At 46.1% G+C, this 18,486-nt stretch overlaps 1 protein-coding gene across 2 annotated transcripts in view; it reads left to right on the top strand.

Moving 5' to 3' along the window:
• Positions 1-7,344, top strand: part of LOC111155718 (DSCR3 arrestin fold containing) — a 40,320-nt gene extending 32,976 nt beyond the window's left edge. For both annotated transcript variants that reach the window (XM_022516052.1, XM_022516053.1), the window contains 4 exons: positions 731-805; positions 4,682-4,832; positions 5,043-5,195; positions 6,214-7,344. In XM_022516052.1, coding sequence (XP_022371760.1) covers positions 731-805; positions 4,682-4,832; positions 5,043-5,195; positions 6,214-6,296 — 462 coding nt within the window. In that variant the 3' untranslated portion in view covers positions 6,297-7,344. The remainder of the gene's footprint in view (positions 1-730; positions 806-4,681; positions 4,833-5,042; positions 5,196-6,213) is intronic.
• The last annotated feature ends 11,142 nt before the right edge of the window (positions 7,345-18,486 follow it).

The raw sequence follows: 18,486 nt of genomic DNA, 5'->3' as shown, positions 1-18,486 counted from the left end.
CGGCACCCGAGCGCGCCGCACCAGGCAGGCCCTGGTGACGCTTGGCCGCCCAGGTGGCTTCTGCGGTTACGTGATGTGGTGAGGACCATCGTTCGTAATTATGGTAACAGTTCTAGTTTAGAGGAGCGGGCCTTCCAGGTGGACTGCTGAGTGGCTAACCACACGGGCGTTGGAGCTGGACCATCTGGGTTTGAATCTCGGCTCGGCCACTGGAGAAAGCCATGGGAACTCACCGCGCCTCACTGTCTGTGTCTATGAAATGGGACCAGTGACAGGGACAGCACCCGATTCGGTCATCATGCTAGTTCGGTGTCAGCTCTTGTTCTAAGAGAGGGGTTTAAAATAAATACCTTCCATGAATGCTACTCTCAGTTCTTAGGTCTAATTTTTCATTTCTGGACCCAAAAGGGCCCCAAGAGATTTTTAAGAAAGCAGTCCCCTCATTTTATTTTTATTTTTTTATTTTATTATTATTATTTTTTTTTTTTAGCAGTCCCCTCATTTTACAGATGAGGAAACTGAGTCACAGGGGATGAAGAAATTTGACAAAGAACACAATGTAGATTTTTGGCAAAACTGTGTGTTTGGATCCCACACGACCTGCGTCTGAGTACTAAGTCCTTCCCAGTTCATTATACTACCCTTTGTTTCTCTAGAAGGGGAAAGGGGAGTTTGGCCTGTGGGGCTCTTGGCTTCAAGCAGCTGATTTGGATTTTGCCTCCTGTTTTAGCCTCAGAAGGGGAAGTTGACCCCGAGTCCCGTGGACTTCACCATTACACCTGAAACCCTGCAGAACGTCAAAGAGGTACGGCGCCCCTCGGCTCTGCGGGCTGGGGTATCCGCTTAGCCGCTGCCTCCCGCAGACGCCCCGTGGCCTAGTTCTCCCCTTGGGTATCAAGTCATTGAGATGAAATTTCGGATTATTGTTGATACCCAAAGTAGTCTGGATTTTCAATTCTGATTTCTTTTTAAACTCCATAAGTTCTGAGGGGGAGAATGCTTCTGAAAAGCTGCTCGGGGAGGCTACTTGCCTGCTGTGCTCCGCGCCCCCCGCCCCCCGCCATTCTCCCCGGCCCAACACGTGGGGCTCAGAGCCCTTCTCCCTGAGCCCTGGCTGCCCCCACCACCCGTCCTTGGAGCCGCAGCCCGTTACTTCGCAGTTGGCTGCCTGCTCTAGTCATGGAGGCCGCAGCCTCTCCCCCTGCTCTCCAGACCATGTTGACCGGCAAGTGGGGAAGGCCTCTCGCTGCCTGGGGAGGCACAGCTGAGACGGGTGTGGCCTGGGGGGCATCTCTGAAAGTCCATCTACCGGAGGGGACAAGTCCCCTGTGGGCCAGTCAGCTTGGTCTCTCGCAGAGATTTGAATGGGACTGGAAACACCCAGGGAGCACAGGTGGTCGCCTGTGCCTCGGCTCTTAGCTCCGCCATAAGTGCTCATGCCCCTAAGTGGGTTTGTGTTTCTTCCTTCCCAAGAATCTCAGTAACACAAAAACTAGTGACAGAGCTGGAGTGAGGAAGAGAGTGGAACAGATCAAGTGTGTCTTATAAAGACCTCCTGGCGGGACTTTGTACAGTTTGTTTTGTTCCCTATATCTTGTCTCTGCTTTACTTTACTGGTTTTCTTCTTCTTTGTCCCCCCCCCCCTTACTCTGATTGATTAAGGTCTGTTATCCTATGGTTGCTTCTTTTTCCTCTCACGTACTTTTTCTGTTTTCCTAATAGTCACCCCCAAACGTTCGAACATACAGAGACACTCATGAGTTTAAGTAACAACACTGAGAACGAGAACCTTCTGCCAGAAGGTTTGTAACATTTTTGCATTTTCCTCCCACCATACCCCTCTCCTTTGTTGAAATGGTCTGAAATATAAGTTCCAGTTTATCTGTTTTATTTTTCCCAGTATGAAGCCTCTGTTGGCTTAGAAATGATTTTTCGTAGTTGCCTGAAGTAAACAGTCATGATTTAGCCAACACTGAATTACTGGAAGTTTCACCGTGGTCATTGCTCTCCTCTGCTTTCTCTCACCTTCTTTTCTTTCTTCAGTGTATTTTTTTGTGCCTCTGGAGCACATCCTAGAATCATTCTTTCTGAAAGGATGAGGAGTGAACTTACATCCTTGAGTGTCTAATAGACACCTGCCTTTGCTCTCACACTGAACCCTAGTTTGTTTAGGTAGATGGAAGCTTCTGGGCTTCAATTTCATTTGCCCATTGAACTTGGGAGAGGAGCTCCCTGGTTTTCTGGTACCTTGTGATACTGACGATCTGATCCCCAAATATTTGTGAGCTCCTCTGTTTCTCCTCCTTCTCCCTTCCCCCCAGCCCGGAAAATTCCAGCACCCCCCCCATCCTTACCATTCTGGAATTTCAAAGCCCTTGCCAGATTTGGGTTTTTAATTAGTGTGCCTGCCATCTTTCCTTCAGCTCTGTGAACTTCTCTTGGTGTTTCTTAGAGGCATCAAGGAGAATCTTGGCACGGTCTTTGAGCTCACTTGTTTACTCTTCGGTTGGTATGTCGCCCAACTGTTGACATGTTTCCCTCAGCGAGAGCATCGTTCATCTCCGAGCGGTTTCTTTTCCAAGATAGCCCCTTCCTTTACTGCAGATGCACGGCCCTTCATCTCTCTCTAGGGCTGGTTATTCTGTTTGCAGAGGGTGTGCATCTTTCTTGCTTTTATTTTCCTCAGCTGTTTGTTGATTCTTGGTTGTCAGCTTATAATTATAGATGAAGATCGAATACGTATGGCCTTGTTGACTAGAGTGTCTGTCCTTAGCCCGAATGACAGTCTGTCCTTCTGGTTATGAACGCACTCTGACAGGAGCTTTGCTGCTGGGGAACACGTGTTTGACTTTGTGGGCTTTCTTCGGGGTGTGCTGGTAGCTCATCTTCTGGGGTGAGGGCGTCATCCTGCGTTGTGGCTGTAAATGACTGCGGACACTTGCCCTGCCTTGCCCAACCTGCTTTGGGAGTGTCCTAGTGGGGGAGTTGCCTTGAGGAAAGCTGTGGTGGCAGCCTGGGCACATGCTGACTCCAGAGGCCACTCATGCCCCCCTCACTGACTGCTCCTTCCCTGGGTGGGCGCCACTCCTGATCTCAGGGCTGCCCCCTGCTGGGGACACTCTTGTGCCCCGGACCTCAGGGCATGATCCCCTGAGCTCTTGGGAGCCTCCCTGAGCACTTTCATGCACAGAAACTCTTCACTGGGGTGTTTCCTCGTGGCGTCCCACATGGACTTTCTTGGCGTAGTTTATTTTATTTGTCTATGTTAACATTTTGCCCTGGGAGGGGAGGGTGAATTGAATGTTCAGTCAGGATCTTTGGCCGGATATTGAAAGTTTTTTCTCACCAGTTGTCTTAAAAGAATTTTAATATAGATTGCAACTGCTTTTTATTTTTCTAAACAAATAGCTACTTTACTTTTTCGTTGTTGTTAGAACTTTGTCTTGAATCAAGACTTTTCTCTTTGACTTGAATCAAGACCTCTCTGCCTCTGGGGCCATGAGGTACAGAGCTCCCTGCTCTCCATTTCCAGCGCCGATGATGGGCAAACACCAGCCACAGTGACCACTGGCCCTCAAGGTGTGGCTGGTCGGAGCCGAGCTGAGCCGTAGGTGTAAGGTGCTGACTGGATTTCAAAGAGGAAGAGAATATAAGTGTAATGTTTTAATACTGATCACATGTGGAAGTGGTGTTTAGGATATATTGGTTGATTTTAGCTGTTTCCTTTTACTTTCTAAAATACAGCTACTAGGGGTACCTGGGTGGCTCAGTGGATTGAGCGTCTGCCTTTGGCTCAGGTCATGATCTCAGGGTCCTGGGATCAAGCCCTGAATCGGGCTCTCTGCTTAGCAGGGAGCCTGCTTCCCACTTTCTCTCTCTGCCTGCCTCTCTGCCTACTTGTGATCTCGATCTCTCTGTCAAATAAATAAAAAAATAAAAATCTTTAAAAAAATACAGCTATTAGAAAATTTTAAATTACATCTGTGGCTCACATGTGTGGCCACATTTTGCTTCTGTGAGACGGTGGTGTTCTAAACTCTGACATACCTTTGGCACCTGGGACCAGCTGGGTGACGTGTGCTAGAACAGTTGCCTCTGACGCCTCAGATCCGCGTCCCACAAAAACATCATCGTCTAACCGTGACCAGGTTCCTAGGTGTACAGGGGAAAGGTCCAGAAGGTCTTAGTCAAGCACTGATGAAAATTGTTCTCTTTAAATGTCCTTGAAATAAAAGGAAGAATCTTGGCTTTTCAGAATTGTATAATTGGGAGCGTTTTTCAGTTGATTCTCTTTTAAAACATTTTTGGGGTGTGTGTGACCGGTTCCCTGTAAACACTGCTGGCAGCTTGCTCAGGAGTTTCTAGGTCGTGTTGCTTGGTGAGAAGGAGCTTCCAGATCTGACCCAGGCAGTCGGGACGGCTCTGGGGGAGCTGGCGGGTCGGCCAGGCAGCGTCGGCGCCGGGTGTCTGCAGGCGGTTGTTGAATAATTCAGTCTGTTCATCGACTTGACAGGAGATATAAGGACTATTGTACCTTTTTCCCATTTTGTAAAACAGGGGCCCAGCGGGTTTTATAAAAATTGCCCAATTTTGTTTTTAGTTTTTCTTTGTACCCGGTGACTGCCTCTGGAGTGAGTTCCCTTGGCACCTTCCATTCCCGCCGCCCCTTGTCTCCTTCCAGAGAGCCTTGCTCCCCAAATTTCTCATCAGAGGGCACCTCAACTCCACCAACTGTGTCATCACGCAGCCGCTGACGGGGGAGCTGGTGGTCGAGAGCTCGGAGGCCGCCATCAAGAGCATAGAGCTGCAGCTGGTCCGCGTGGAGACCTGCGGTAAGGGTGGCCCGTGGGGGGGCGGGGGTGGGGGCCGAAGGAGGGGCGCGCCGCTTGATCCCAAGAAGCGTCTGAGAAAGTGAGACGTGGAGGGGAGGGAGCCCTAGATCCTGTGGAGCAGGTGGCAGAAGTGTGACCAGCGGCCTGTTGATCGACGGGCCGTGGGGAGGGCCCGTGTTCTCCAACCGCACCGCGCGCGGCCTCCCGCAGGGTGTGCAGAAGGCTACGCCCGGGACGCCACGGAGATTCAGAACATCCAGATCGCCGACGGGGATGTGTGTCGGGGCCTCTCCGTGCCCATCCACATGGTGTTCCCCCGGCTCTTCACCTGCCCCACGCTGGAGACCACCAACTTCAAAGTGGGTAAGCGCGCCAGCGCCCCGCGCCCGCGGGCCCGCCCGATTCGCCCGGGAGCGTGGGGCCCCCAAGCGTCCCCGAGGCGTTCAGGCCGGTCTGCTTGGGGCCGGCTCAGCGCAGGGCACTCGGTCCCCCGGTCGCGCAACAGAAGCTCCCCGAGAAGCCGCCGGAGACAGCGCCACCCTGTCGGCGCGGCTCGGGCAGGGACAGTAACGCTGCGGAGCGAGGCAGCGGGCAGCGTGCGGGTCAGGGAGGCTCCTCGGACAGGGGGCATCTGAGCAGAGACGCAGCGGGACAGTCCAGGGCGGCGCGGATCATCGTGAAGGCCGCCGTTCCACCAGCTTAGGATGTCTTGGTCATTTTCTTTTCTTTCTTTTTTTTTCTTAAAGATTTTACTTACTTATTTGACAGGGAAAGAGAGCACAAGCAGGGGGAGAGGGAGAGGTTCTTCCGATAAGAACTGTCACAGCTGGGGGCACCTGGGTGGCTCAGTCGTTAAGCCTCTGCCTTGCCTTCGGCTCAGGTCATGATCCCGGGGTCCTGGGATCGAGCCCCACATCGGGCTCCCTGCTAAGTGGGAAACCTCCTCCTCCCTCTCCCACTCCCCCTGCTTGTCCTCCCTCTCTTGCTGTGTGTCTCTCTGTCAAATAAATAAATAAAATCTTAAAAAAAAAAAGAAAGTCACAAGTGGAAAAATAAAGCAAGAGTATGAAAGAACAGAAGGAATTTTAGAAGATTCTAGTAAAGACAGAGGACAATGAGGTGTGCTTGGGAAGCAGACCCCCTTCCTCTCCCAAGGCAAGGAGACACATTTCCTCAGAGAAAGCGCACCAAGGGCGCTCAGAGGCCGATGTCGCCGCCCTCGCTGGTTCCCCTGGAAGCGTGGGGTGACGGACCTGGGATGCGGCCAGAGATGCCCCTCAGCACCCAGTGCCCCCCCCTCTCAGAGCCCCCGCGGTGCAGTGGGCACGGGGTGTCGGCCGCCGGGCCGGGTCAGCCTAACGCCTGTTCTTTCTCTTGTCAGAATTTGAGGTCAACATCGTCGTGCTGCTTCACGCGGATCACCTCATCACGGAGAACTTTCCGCTGAAGCTCTGCAGGGTGTAGCCCGGGAGCAGGCGGTGTGGACGGCCAGCGAGGCCGAGCGGACATGCCGTGGGTAGGCGGTGCTCACGGGAGCCGAAGCCAGCAGCATAGGCTTATTTTCAAGGTGATTCTGTATCAGAAATGAATCCGACCCCTCAGTACAATCACTGTTGTTCCTCATCTCCCCGAGGCTTCCGCTTCCGGTGGGGCACGTCTCATCAGACCTGGTCCCTACAGTGCATCAGGACCTCCTAACTGGGGGCGGCGAGATCGGTTCACAGAAAGCACGATTTCCTCGGGCTCCCGGCTCACAGGGCCTGTTAAGGAGCAGTAAAACTGTGACCGCGGCAGCACTTGGCTGGGAGGTGAGGGTCTGGGGGCAAAGGGAACCCTCCCCACCTGGCCAGTGGGTGTAGCTGAGGCCCTGGCAGAAAGTGGCTGCGCGGGGACGGTGACAAGCCGACGGTTGTCGATGACGTCTGTGGGCACCGTCCGAGGAGGGCTGCCGGGCGGCGTCCGCTGGAACCGTGTGGCATTTTCCAATCTGTTCTGTAGTTCTCCCACGGCTCTCGCGATGACTCCAGGACTTGAGGGAACCGGAACAGAGCGTTCCTGGCTGTCACAGGAGGACCTGTTGCTGGTGGGTGGGTTCTGAGTGGCGCGGCCTGCCCCCGAGGTGAAGCCAGCGGGGCTCACGGTGCGCGGAGAGCCTGTTGCAGCGCGTTTCCTCCGTCTGATCCGGTTGGTCCATGGTGGCCGCGGCCTCAGGAATAAGCTGTGAGCTTTACAGGCCACACGGCCTTCCCCGACAGTCCCTGCCTCCGGGCAGCCCTGAGCAAGGTGGCCGGGCCGATGTCCCTCCTGCGCCCCCACGCCCGGCCGCGTTGCCATCGCCCTGGGACCGCATCTGGTGACATGGGACGCGGAGGGCAAACTGACCTGACTCAGGCCCTGCTTTGTCCCGGGGCTTCACCAGTGAAACCGATACAACTTACTCACGGGGTCATTTCTAGTCTGGCTCCCGGAGAATACGTTCCTCGTCTATAAATCTCCTTTTATGCTCCCCGGACGTCAGCAGTGATCTGTCTTTGATGATGTGTTCAGAGTATCGGGAAACAGAGAGTCCGTACTCTCTGGGACATTACAAAGGTAGAAATCAGTTTTAATGATTAAAAAAAACTAAATAAGAATTTTGAGCAAAGGTTTGGGAGGTACATTGCTGTATCACTTCTTCAGTAAAGCGCTTTTACGGATATAAATAGGACAAGTGCTCTTAGGGCGCAGCTGTTAACTGGAGACCCGCCAGCGCCGTGGTGCTCTCGTTTTCATTTCATTCGATCCTGAGTGGCCCAGACAAGGGCCTCAGGCTGCCATTTCCTGCCCCTTCTTGGCCAGCACCTCCCGTCGGGGGTTAAGGAGAGCACAGATGTCCGGCTGTGTGGCCGGGGGTGGGGACCATCCGCCATCGGAGGCTCGGGGTTGTCGGGTTCTCCCATGTGAGCAAGAGGACGGGGAGGGGAGGGGAAGGAAGGGGTCTGAAGCGTGAATCCGTGACCGTATCCTGTTCGGGAAATGCCCCGTAGGCAGCCGCCCCCTTGGGCTGTCAGAGCTCCCGCAGAAGTGGGGCCTGGCTCCCACGCTCGGCCGTGCTGTCAGTTCCGGAGTAAAGGCAAGAGGGAAATCAGAAATCAGATGTAGAAAAGCCGAAGAGTTTGTGCCGGAATTCGCCCAGTTGGTGGCCTGAGCCTGCCTGCTCCCGTGGCTGGTGGGGAGTGGAACCCCGGCCTCACTTCTGCCGCCTCACTGCTGTCTCGGGGTCTGGAGTCCGAGTCTGAATTGTCCTCTTAAAACTTTGGGGGATGGGATTACGTCCGCGTGCTGGCAGGGATTTGGGCTGTGACAGATCGCAACAACCTGGGGTCCCACGATCCCTTTCAGATGACCCCTTCTTTTTCCCAAATGAGGCTTCCGTGACCCATGGCCCCCCTGCTAGGGACTTACTTCCGACTCCTTTGGGGCTGGGTGTGGTCCTGTGACAAGGACAGAGGCCCCTTTGCACGGCTGGACCAGGAGGAGGCCTGCATCCCGGCCTGGCCGGCGCCGGAGCTCGGTGCCATCAGGGATGGCAGAGCATCAGGACACCCCCGTCCCCACTCCCACAATGTGTAAGCAGAACAGGTCACCTCCCGCCCTGGGTTGTCACAGGAGAGAGAAGGGAAGGGACTTGTCTTCAGCCACCGGATTGCTGGGGGTCTTGGCAGCCCAGCCCCAAACCAGGGCCTAGTGCCTCGTAGAGCCTGACGTACACGTGTGTGTAGAACAGGGAACTACTCCCATCTTCATGACCATCCCCTGGGCCGAGAAGGGACTTCGAGACTCTCAGGGAGCTGTTGGGAGCCCAGGGCCACCTCTGTTCACAGCGACTGCCTCGGCTTTGGTGAGGTGAATCGCAGGAAGACGAAATCATGGGACAGGAAATCGTTTGCAGCTGAATGCAGCCTAGGAACGAGGTGAGTGTTTAAAGGCCCAAAAGTCCAAGGTAAATCATAGTCTAATCCTATATTCCTTTATGGAAAGTGAAAATATCAGGGAATGTTCTAGACCAACTCAGACCACTATAATGTCCTTTAGTAATGACCTCACAGTAGCCTTCTGAGGGGGTTTTGTTATCCCCACTTCACAGCTAGGCAAGCTGAGGCACAGGGAAGCCGTGACCTGCCCAAGCCACATTGCTCTGCTGACTCCGTGGCCCGATACCCCCCGAACAGCCCCAACTTCCCATACCAGGGGAGAGTTGGAATAGACAGCCATTGCCCAAGGTGCGCGTGATCTTGTTCCTGGGGCAGCCACGCTCCCTCAGGAACCACTGCTGTCAGAGCGGGTCTTCATAATTCCCACCGGTCATTCCTGAGCTCGGAGAACGTTTTGTGTGAAAACACGGTAAGGCTCATCCAAGCTATGGATGTCGGGGCTCGGGGTGTGGAGGTGAAAAACCACAAAGTAGCACAACTGCTTGGGGAAAGGCTCTGTGGAGGGAAGGCATGAGTAGAAAAAAGTTACACCTGTGGGTCTACAAAGTGGAGGTGAGACTGAGTCTCCTGGGTCAGTGTCTTCTCCACTGTGACCACCAAAGACTATTCATAGTCAGGACTGTCCGAGAGGCTGAAATAATCCAGGGAACGTGACCTCACTAGGAAACCTAAGGGCCCCCAATTTGTAGACTCAAAGTTGATCCAACTACACTTAACATAATGACAGTCAAATGAGAGAGGGAGTAAAGGCAAGCGGGAATGAAGACTCAGGGAGGACCCCTGATACCTACTGTGCTTTCCTGTAAATGTTGCTGGTAAGATGGGGACACCTTTCACCCCCATGCGGGTAGACAGGATTCTAAGTGTGAGGGTTTTCATACCAGCCAGTCCTTCCAAAACATTGCATGCAACATACAAGAAATACTCTGGAGGTTGTGAGTACTTAGAAAAGTATGAAGACATTGCACCTGGGTCCGTGAAACTCTTGTTGGATCTGGAGGAGCACCTGCTTGACCAAGACGAAAGGAGCAGAAAACACCAAAACATCTGGTTTGCCTTTGATCAGCGTCCACTGTCACTTCCTCCAGTGACGCCTCCGTTTGGTTCCCTTGACAATGTCTAGACGGGGCAGGAAGCTGGAGTTCCCTGACGCAGGGTTTGTTCAGTGAGGGCCCCACGAGGTGAGATGTAGTCACTTCTTTTCTTGGGGGTTGCCATTTGGTGGACAAGGACTGGAGCTTTGAAACCATCACCTCTGGGTCTTAAGTGATGGGATGGGACCAGCTTCCTTTTTCAGATGAGCAACCACTGACTGGGCCACTTGGAGGCTGGGCCAGCACCCTCGACATACTGTATCCTGATGCACTGAGAAAAGGATGGGCTTATGCTTAGTTGTGGGAAGATGGTAGGAAAAAAGCAGAAAAATAAAATCAAGTATTCATTTCGGTTTTAAAATAGTTTTCAGTGTGTATTAAAACCCAAATTTAAAACCCAGTACATAAAAACAGAAACATGTTAAGAGATGAGCATTTACTTCCTAAAGTGTTTACCACCGTCTTCCTTTATATCTTATAGAAAATACATATATTTTTTAATCCATGGAAAATTTGCAAAAATCAGTTATATGTTCTTCTGAAAAAGAAAGACAATCTCAGTAAAATTTTAACAAGTAGAAACTGCCCAAGCCACAGAGTCTACCATATTGCAATAAGATAAGAAATTAATACCAAAGGGAAAATCAAATTCAGTATAACCACTTGTAAGTTTTTTTTTAAAGCTTTTATTTATTCATGAGAGAGAGAGAGGCAGAGGGAGAAGCAGACTCCCCACCACAGAGCAGGGAGCCCAAAATGGGACTGAATCCCAGGACCCTGGGATCATGACCTGAGCTGAAGGCAGACGTTTAACTGACTGAGCCACCCAGGTGCCCCCTGCCCACTTAAATTTTATAACATTCTTCAAAAAGGAAACCAAAACTTCATTGCAGACCTTTTAAAATTTGATGAAAATGAACATATATGGCAAAGAGCTTTGTGCTGTGGCCAGTACTGCAGTCAGAGGCTAATTCATAGTCTTACGTGTTTTTATTACCATACTGGAGAGAATGAAAACTAATGAGCTGGGCACCCCAAATGTCTAGAAAAGTATAACAAAATAAGAATGACGATAAAATCAGTAATTAACTGATATGAAAGCAAAACTGTTGGAAAATTTGTAAGTCCATGAGTTGGTACTTTGAAAAGACTGGTTCAGTTGACACATCTTTTTTTTTTTTTTTTAAGATTTTATTTATTTGACACACACAGAGAGAGATCACAAGTAGGCAGAGAGGCAGGCAGAGAGGGAGAGGGGGAAGCAGTCTCCCCACCGAGCAGAGAGCCTGATGCGGGGCTCGATCCCAGGACCCCGAGACCATGACCCGAGCCGAAGGCAGAGGCTTCAACCCACTGAGCCATCCAGGGACCCCATCAGTTGACACATCTTTAATAGAACAAACTAAACACAAGGAGAGAAAAAGAAATACATAACACCAGGAACTATGTCAGATAAAAAGCCTGATAAGTTATATTGCAGTATGTACCTCCCGTGTTAAAAAATTTGCAAACTTTTTTAAAATGCAAAGTGGCTCCAGAAAATATAGGCTACCTGAATAAAACGACAGCCTTGGGAAGAAACTGAGAAAAAGTTGGCAAAGAAATGGCACTAAAAAGGTGCCGGGCTGAGATGGTTGTATACTGGGTTTCTATCCCAGCTTCAAGGATCGAATAGTTCTGCTCTTTGTTGCTGCTAAAGTTGAAAAGCTCCCAGTGTATCTTATGAAGCCAGTGTAGCCCTAATATCAAAATCCAACCTAGCAGGTGGAATTAGATTTAGCTGTGAGGGAGGGAGACCCACGGTTGAAGGGACTTAAATAAGACTCGTAAATGTCCGCAGGCAGGTAGCCCAGAGCTGGCAGGTCAGCACAGAGCCATGATGGCCTCAATGATCCGGGCTACTTCTGGCTTGTGATGCTACCATGTCTTCACCGTGTAAAGCAGCAACAGCTAGCTGCAGCCATTATTCTGTATCCCAGCAAGCAGGATGGAGGGAAGGGTGAGAAAAGGCAAAGGCCAGGTGCTAGCTCTATTAAGTATGGTTTCTAGAACTGCCATATGACACTTCTGCCTATATCTGATAATCAGAAACATGTGGCCACAAATAGCGGCAGAGAAACAAGAAATATTATTCTGTGTGGTCATGTAGCTAACTGAGAAATACCAGAAGTTTTACAAGAAGGGAAAACTGAACATTAACAGCAGGAAAAAGCCCATAAACCTATATCACTTACCAATACAAGTTGATTTCTCATTATATTAAAAAACCAACATATCATGACCATAAAGTGGTGGAAAGCGGGGTAAGAAAAGGCAGTTCAACGCTAGGAAATCTTATCACATTAGTGGGTTGAAGGAAACCATTATTTGACAGAGAGAGATCCAAGTAGGCAGAGAGGCAGGCGGGGGTGCGGGGGAATCAGGCTCTCTACTGAGCAGAGAGCCCAATGCGGGACTCAATTCCAGGACATTGAGACCATGACCTGAGCCACAGATGCTGAACCACCCAGGCTCCCTGAAGGAAACCATCTTGATGGATGCCATAGGGCATATATTTTAACTTTTTATTTTGGAAATTTCCAACAAATACAAAAGGAGAGAATCACATAGATTATGTCATATCCAAAAGATATGTATTCTTTTTGTTAACATCTTTATTGAGATATAATTTACCATAAAATTGATCCATTCACACTGTACGATTTCACAGTTGTTAGTATACTCACAGAATTGTGGAACCATCACCACAATCTAAATTCAGGACATTGCTTCAATCTAAGTAGAAACCCTGAACCTATGAGCAGTCAGTCAATTTCAGCCCCGTGAAGCCAGTAATCTACCTTCTGTCTCCATATGTTTGCCTATTCTGGACATTTCGTATAAATAGAATCATTTATTATGTGGCCTTTCATGACTGACTTCTTGGACTTCACATAATGTAGTTGAGGTCCATCCATATTGCAATGTGGGTCAGTAGCTCATTACTTTTTATTGCCCAATATCATTTTATTGCATGGCTATACCATATTGTGTTTATTCATCGGTTGACAAGCATTTGAACTGTTTCTACTTTCTGGCAGTTAAGAAAAATGCTTCTATGAACACTCATATGCATGCATACTTCTGTGTGGACATGTGTTTCTACTCTTCTTAGATCGTCCAGGGATAGAAGTTCAGGGTCATATGACTCTGTTTAATCTTTTGAGGAACTGCCAGACTGTTTCCCAAGCAGCTGCACCATCTTACATTCCCACCAGTAATCCCATCAGGGTTCTGATTTCTCCACATCTTCATCACCACTCACTATGGTATGTCTCTTTTATTGTACTCATCCAAGTGGGTGTGAAGTGGTATCTCATTTTGATGTTGGTTTTCATTTCCCTAAAGACAAATGATATTGAGCATCTTTTCATGTGCTTAGTGTTCATTTGTATGTCATCTTTGGAGAAATGTCTATTCAGATCTTTTGCCCATTTTTAATTGGATTATATTTCTTATTGAGTTATGAGAGTTCTTTGTACATTGTTTACAAATCCCTTTTCAGATATATGGTTTGCAAGTATTTTCCCCCATTCTGTGGGTTGTGTTTTCACCATCTTAATACATAATTTGCAGCATTAAAGTTTTAAAATTTGACGTAGTCCAGTTTGTTTTTTCTTCTCTTGCTTGAGTTTTTTGTGTCATATCTAAGGACCTACCTACTGCCTGGGATCCAAAGGCCATGAAGATTTACTCCAGTGGCTTTTTTCCCCAAGACACGTATAGTTTTAGCTGTTAGATTTATGTCTCTGAACAATTTTGAGTTAATTTTTTTGGTAAGAATTACATTGAATCTGTAGATCAGTTTTGGGAGTATTATCGTCATAATAATATCAAGTTTTCCTATCCATGACCATGAGATGTGTTTGCATTGATTTAGACCCCGTTTTTCTTTCAACAATGCTTTATACTTTTCATTATACAAGTCTTCCTTTTCTTTTGTTAAATTTATTTCTAAGTATTTCATTATTTTTTAAAGATTTATTTATTGGGGTGCCTGGGTGGCTCAGTGGGTTAAAGCCTCTGCCTTCAGCTCAGGTCATGATCCCAGGGTCCTGGGATCTAGCCCCGCATTGGGCTCTCTGCTCATCGGGGAGCCTGCTTCCCCCCCCCCCCCCCCCCCCCCCCCCCCCCCCGGCCTGCCTCTCTGCCTACTTGCGATCTCTCTCTCTCTCTCTCTCTCTCTGTCAAATAAATAAATAAATAAAAATCTTTTTTAAAAATTTTATTTATTTATTTTAGAGAGAGTGTGAGTGCAGGGAGGGCCAAAGGGAGAGGCAAAGGAGGGAAAAAGACTCTCTGCTGAGGGTAGGAAGCCTGACACAGGATTTGATCTCACCACCCTGAGATCATGATCTGAGCTGAAATCAAGAGTCAGACACCCAACCAAATGAGTTACACAGGTTCCCCAATATTTCATTATGTTTGATGCTATTGTAAGTGGAATTGTTTTCCTAATATCAGGTTGTTCATTACTAATGTATAGAATATGGTTGGTTTCTATATATTGTTTTGTATCCAGCAACCTTGCTGACATTATTTACTAATAGGTTAATTACTAAAATAGGCTAATTAAATGCTAATACGTTTGTGAGGTTTTTGTTTTTGGTTTTTTTTTTTTTTGTAGATTCCCTGGGATTTTCTAGATACAAGATCATGACATCTGCAAATAGTTTTACTTTTTCCTTTCAAATTTTGTCTTTTTATTTCTTTTTCTTACCTAATTGCCTTGGCTAGCTCCTCTAGTAAATGTTGAATACACATAATGAGAGTAGACATCCTTGTCTTGTTCCTGATCTTGGGAGAAACATTTCAGTCTTTCACCATTAAGTATGATGTTAAAATGTGGGGTTTTCATAGATACTCTCATGGGCTTGAGGAAGTTCCCTGATAAAGCTAGTTTGTTGAGTATTTTTATTATGCAAGGGTGTTGTATTTTGTCTGATGATTTTTATGCATCTGTTTAAATGATCTTGTGGGAAATGCCCTTTATTCTATTACTAAAGTATATTACATTAATTGATTTTCAAATATTAAGCCAGCCTTGGGACAAGTTTCACTTGTCAGAGGTGTACAATCCTTTTCATATGTTGCTGGATTTGGTTTGATAGTATTCTGCTCAGGATTTTTGTGTCTATATTCATATATTCAAAAGACCAGTTGTTCAAGACATCTATTTTGATTTTTAAAACTTTTTAAACTAGGGAAATATAGAATTCTAAAAATGTAATTAAATTGATTTATAAAAATGAATAGGAAATACTCTGTATAACAAAGTGTTGGGGATATCTTGATAATTTTTAGAGCAAGAGGGTATCTTTTTTCCAAGTAATTATTCAAATTTTCTGTTGAAGTTTTGGCCAATGCAGTAAGATTTTTTTAAAAAGGAGTTGTTCACTAGATAGACTAGGAAGCCTCTTAGTGATGGTTATATGTGCTTATAACAAAACAACCCCTTTTAATCTGGATTGAACTGATTGGACCAGGTACTTGAACTAGGAAAGCCCAGGAGGGCAGTTCCAGGTGACTTGGTATTAAGTTAATGCCAGAGCCCTTCTGTAGGTTCATGCTTAGGGAAAGGGATGTAGACACATTTGCACAGCCCACAGGAGACCAAGGGGACTGAGGGAGTGGGCACAGAAGATAGGAGTCTCTAGACTTCCTTGGATCCAAATAGCTTTTGCCTTCCTGTCTGAATGTATTCTTACAAATTACTTTGTTTTTGGGGTGCCTGGATGGCTCAGTCAGTTGAGTGGCTGCCTTCAGTTTGGGTCATGATCCCAGGGTCCTGGGATCAAGCCCCATGTCGGGTTCCCTGCTTGGCAGGGAGCCTGCTTCTCCCTCTTCCGCTGCCTTCCACTCTGCCTACTTGTACTCTCTCTCTCTCTCTGTCAAATAAATAAATAAAATCTTTTTAAAAAATTACTTTGTTTTCTACTTGGGCTAATCTGAGTTTCTGTTCCTTGCACTAGGTATGAACACTGCAAAGGAAAAATAAAGTTATCATTATTAGCAGACATTATTTTAAAAAACCCTGGAAATCCCAGAAGATCAACTGAATTTAAAAAGATTATAATTGTAAAGGCAATTCAATAAGATAGCCCATTACAAATAGACAAAGATAGCTTTCCAAAAAAATAGAGGTAAACATTGACAAAATTAAATTATTAATAAGACACATGTAAGACATTTTTAAAGAAATCTATGGAACATTATTTAGGAATACTTCTTAAAATTATAACATATAGAAAGTCTCAGTTGTAAAAATATCAGCTACCAAATTAATTTAAAAATTTTAATACTCAACCTTATTCTAATACAATGTTTTTAATATTTTATTTAGTTATTTGTGTGAGAGAGAGAGAGTGCACAAGCAGCAGGAGCAGCAGGCAGAGGGAGAAGCAGGCTCCCCACTGAGCAAGGAGCTCGAAGCAGGACTCCTTCTCAGCATCATGATCCTGGATCACGACCTGGGCCTAAGGCAGATGTTTAACCAACTGAGCCACCCAGGCATCCCATTATTCTAATATAAATCTTAATGTAATATTTTCTTTGGCTCTTAAGTTCATATGGAAGAATAAGTATGCTAGAATATTCAGTAACATTTTTTAAATGAAGGAAAAAATAAAAGGTAATACCAAACCAGATAATAAATCGTATTCAAAAGTATAAAACTGGGGCACCAGGGTGGCTCAGTGGGTTGGGCCTCTGCCTTCGGCTCAGGTCATGATCTCAGGGTCCTGGGATTGAGCCCCACATCGGGCTCTCTGCTCAGCAGGGAGCGTGCTTCCCTCTCTCTCTGTCTGCCTCTCTGCCTACTTGTGATCTCTGTCTGTCAAATAAATAAATAAAATCTTAAAAAAATAAAAGTATAAAACTTATAACAGCACGGTAGTTATGTCAAAAATGACAGGTCTGGGCACCTGGTTGGCTCAGGTGGTTAAACGTCTGCCTTTGGCTCAGGTCATGTTCTCCAGGTCCTGGAATCAAGCCCCATGTCGGGCTCCCAGTTCAGCAGGGAGTCTGTTTCTCCCTTTCCCTCCCCTCCCTTGCTCATCTTTTCTATGTATCTCTCTGTCTCAAATAAATAAATAAAATCTTTAAAATCAAATAAATAATTTTTAAGAGTCAATTTAACAAATATAAAAGCCATAATTGGACTCAGGTGTATAAATAATTTAGTTTATGAGATAAGCAAGGAACACTAAGTAAAAATGTCACTTCAAACCGGATGCAAAAGAAATGAAAATTTTACGTTGTGTTAAAGATTATATTGCCACTAGTCGCCTCAAAGGGAAGTAAATTCCAAAGGTATAAAAATGTGAAAGTAAATAATGACCTAATAATACCACAAGATATACTAAGTGAAAAACCCACACATGAAACTACTACCACACTGTATGTTAATTCACTGAAATTTAAGTTAAAACCTTTAAAAAAGGAGATATAGATAAAATAGAACTTGCATATGGTGAAACTTTTACAATATAACAGCAGGGACAAAAGTCATCAGGAAAAATATTAATGATAAAAACCTTCAGTACATAAAAATTTTCTGAAAGTTAAAAGAGAAAAGACAGATTAGGAAAAATATTTATGACATAGTGACTTGAAATGTATTAATATCATTAACATATAGAATACTCCTACAGATCAGTAAAAAAAAAAAAAATATGAACACCCCAAAAGAAAATAGGTCATCTGAATAGACAATTCACCAAAGGAAAAAAAGCATGTAGCCAGTAAACTCATGGAAAAAAAAAAAAAAAAAAAGTCAGCCTCCTTAGTTTCTTCATTTATGAAACATTTCTATTAAGAAATACTACTTATAAGCCATTGTTTTAAGATACGTAGTGAAAAGGGTAAAAAGCATAGCGTCTATGAAAGCTAAAGGGTCTTAAGTTCTCTGTATTAAGAGAATTGTGGTCTATAAACAATGAATCTGGGAGCACAGAAAAAAACTAAAAAATAAAAAAAATAAGAAAACAGAAAAGCAATAAAATACAAATCTAAAAAAGGAGAAATGTGGGAACAAAATTATATAAGTTTTCTATGATTCAGAAATGAATGAAATCAGATATGTGGGAATCTTTTCATTTAAAGAAAAACGGTAATGCCAATCACATGGTCTAATAATCCTTTGCTTGTTCAGGCTCCATGTTACCAATTTCTGTTCTTTCCTCGCAATAGAAGCTAAGGATACAAAATATTTATGACTCAGGAAGATAAACAAAGAACTTGTTGTCCATGAATCAGGTTGAAACAAGCAAGGAACACTAAGTAAGCCTAAAACCTGGCTTGGCTCCATCATAACTAAATTTTCTGTGGTGCGCCTTTTTGCTAAGCAGTATTACAAAATAACAAATAATCTTTAAACACCTGCCATGTATTCTTTAACCTCTTGACTTAAATCAATTGCTTGACATAAGAAAATTTGTTTTTTTCACATTTTAAATTTAAGAAAATATAAATAAGGTAGTGTTCATTTGTGAATTGTATGTTCGTTATTTTCTTTTTCTAAAGATTTTATTTATTTATTAGAGAAAG

Source organism: Enhydra lutris, unplaced genomic scaffold (assembly GCF_002288905.1).
Source record: "Enhydra lutris kenyoni isolate GAN:26980312 unplaced genomic scaffold, ASM228890v2 scaffoldscaffold43, whole genome shotgun sequence".
NCBI classification, from domain to species: Eukaryota; Metazoa; Chordata; class Mammalia; order Carnivora; family Mustelidae; genus Enhydra; species Enhydra lutris.
This window is presented reverse-complemented; position numbering and strand designations above follow the sequence as displayed.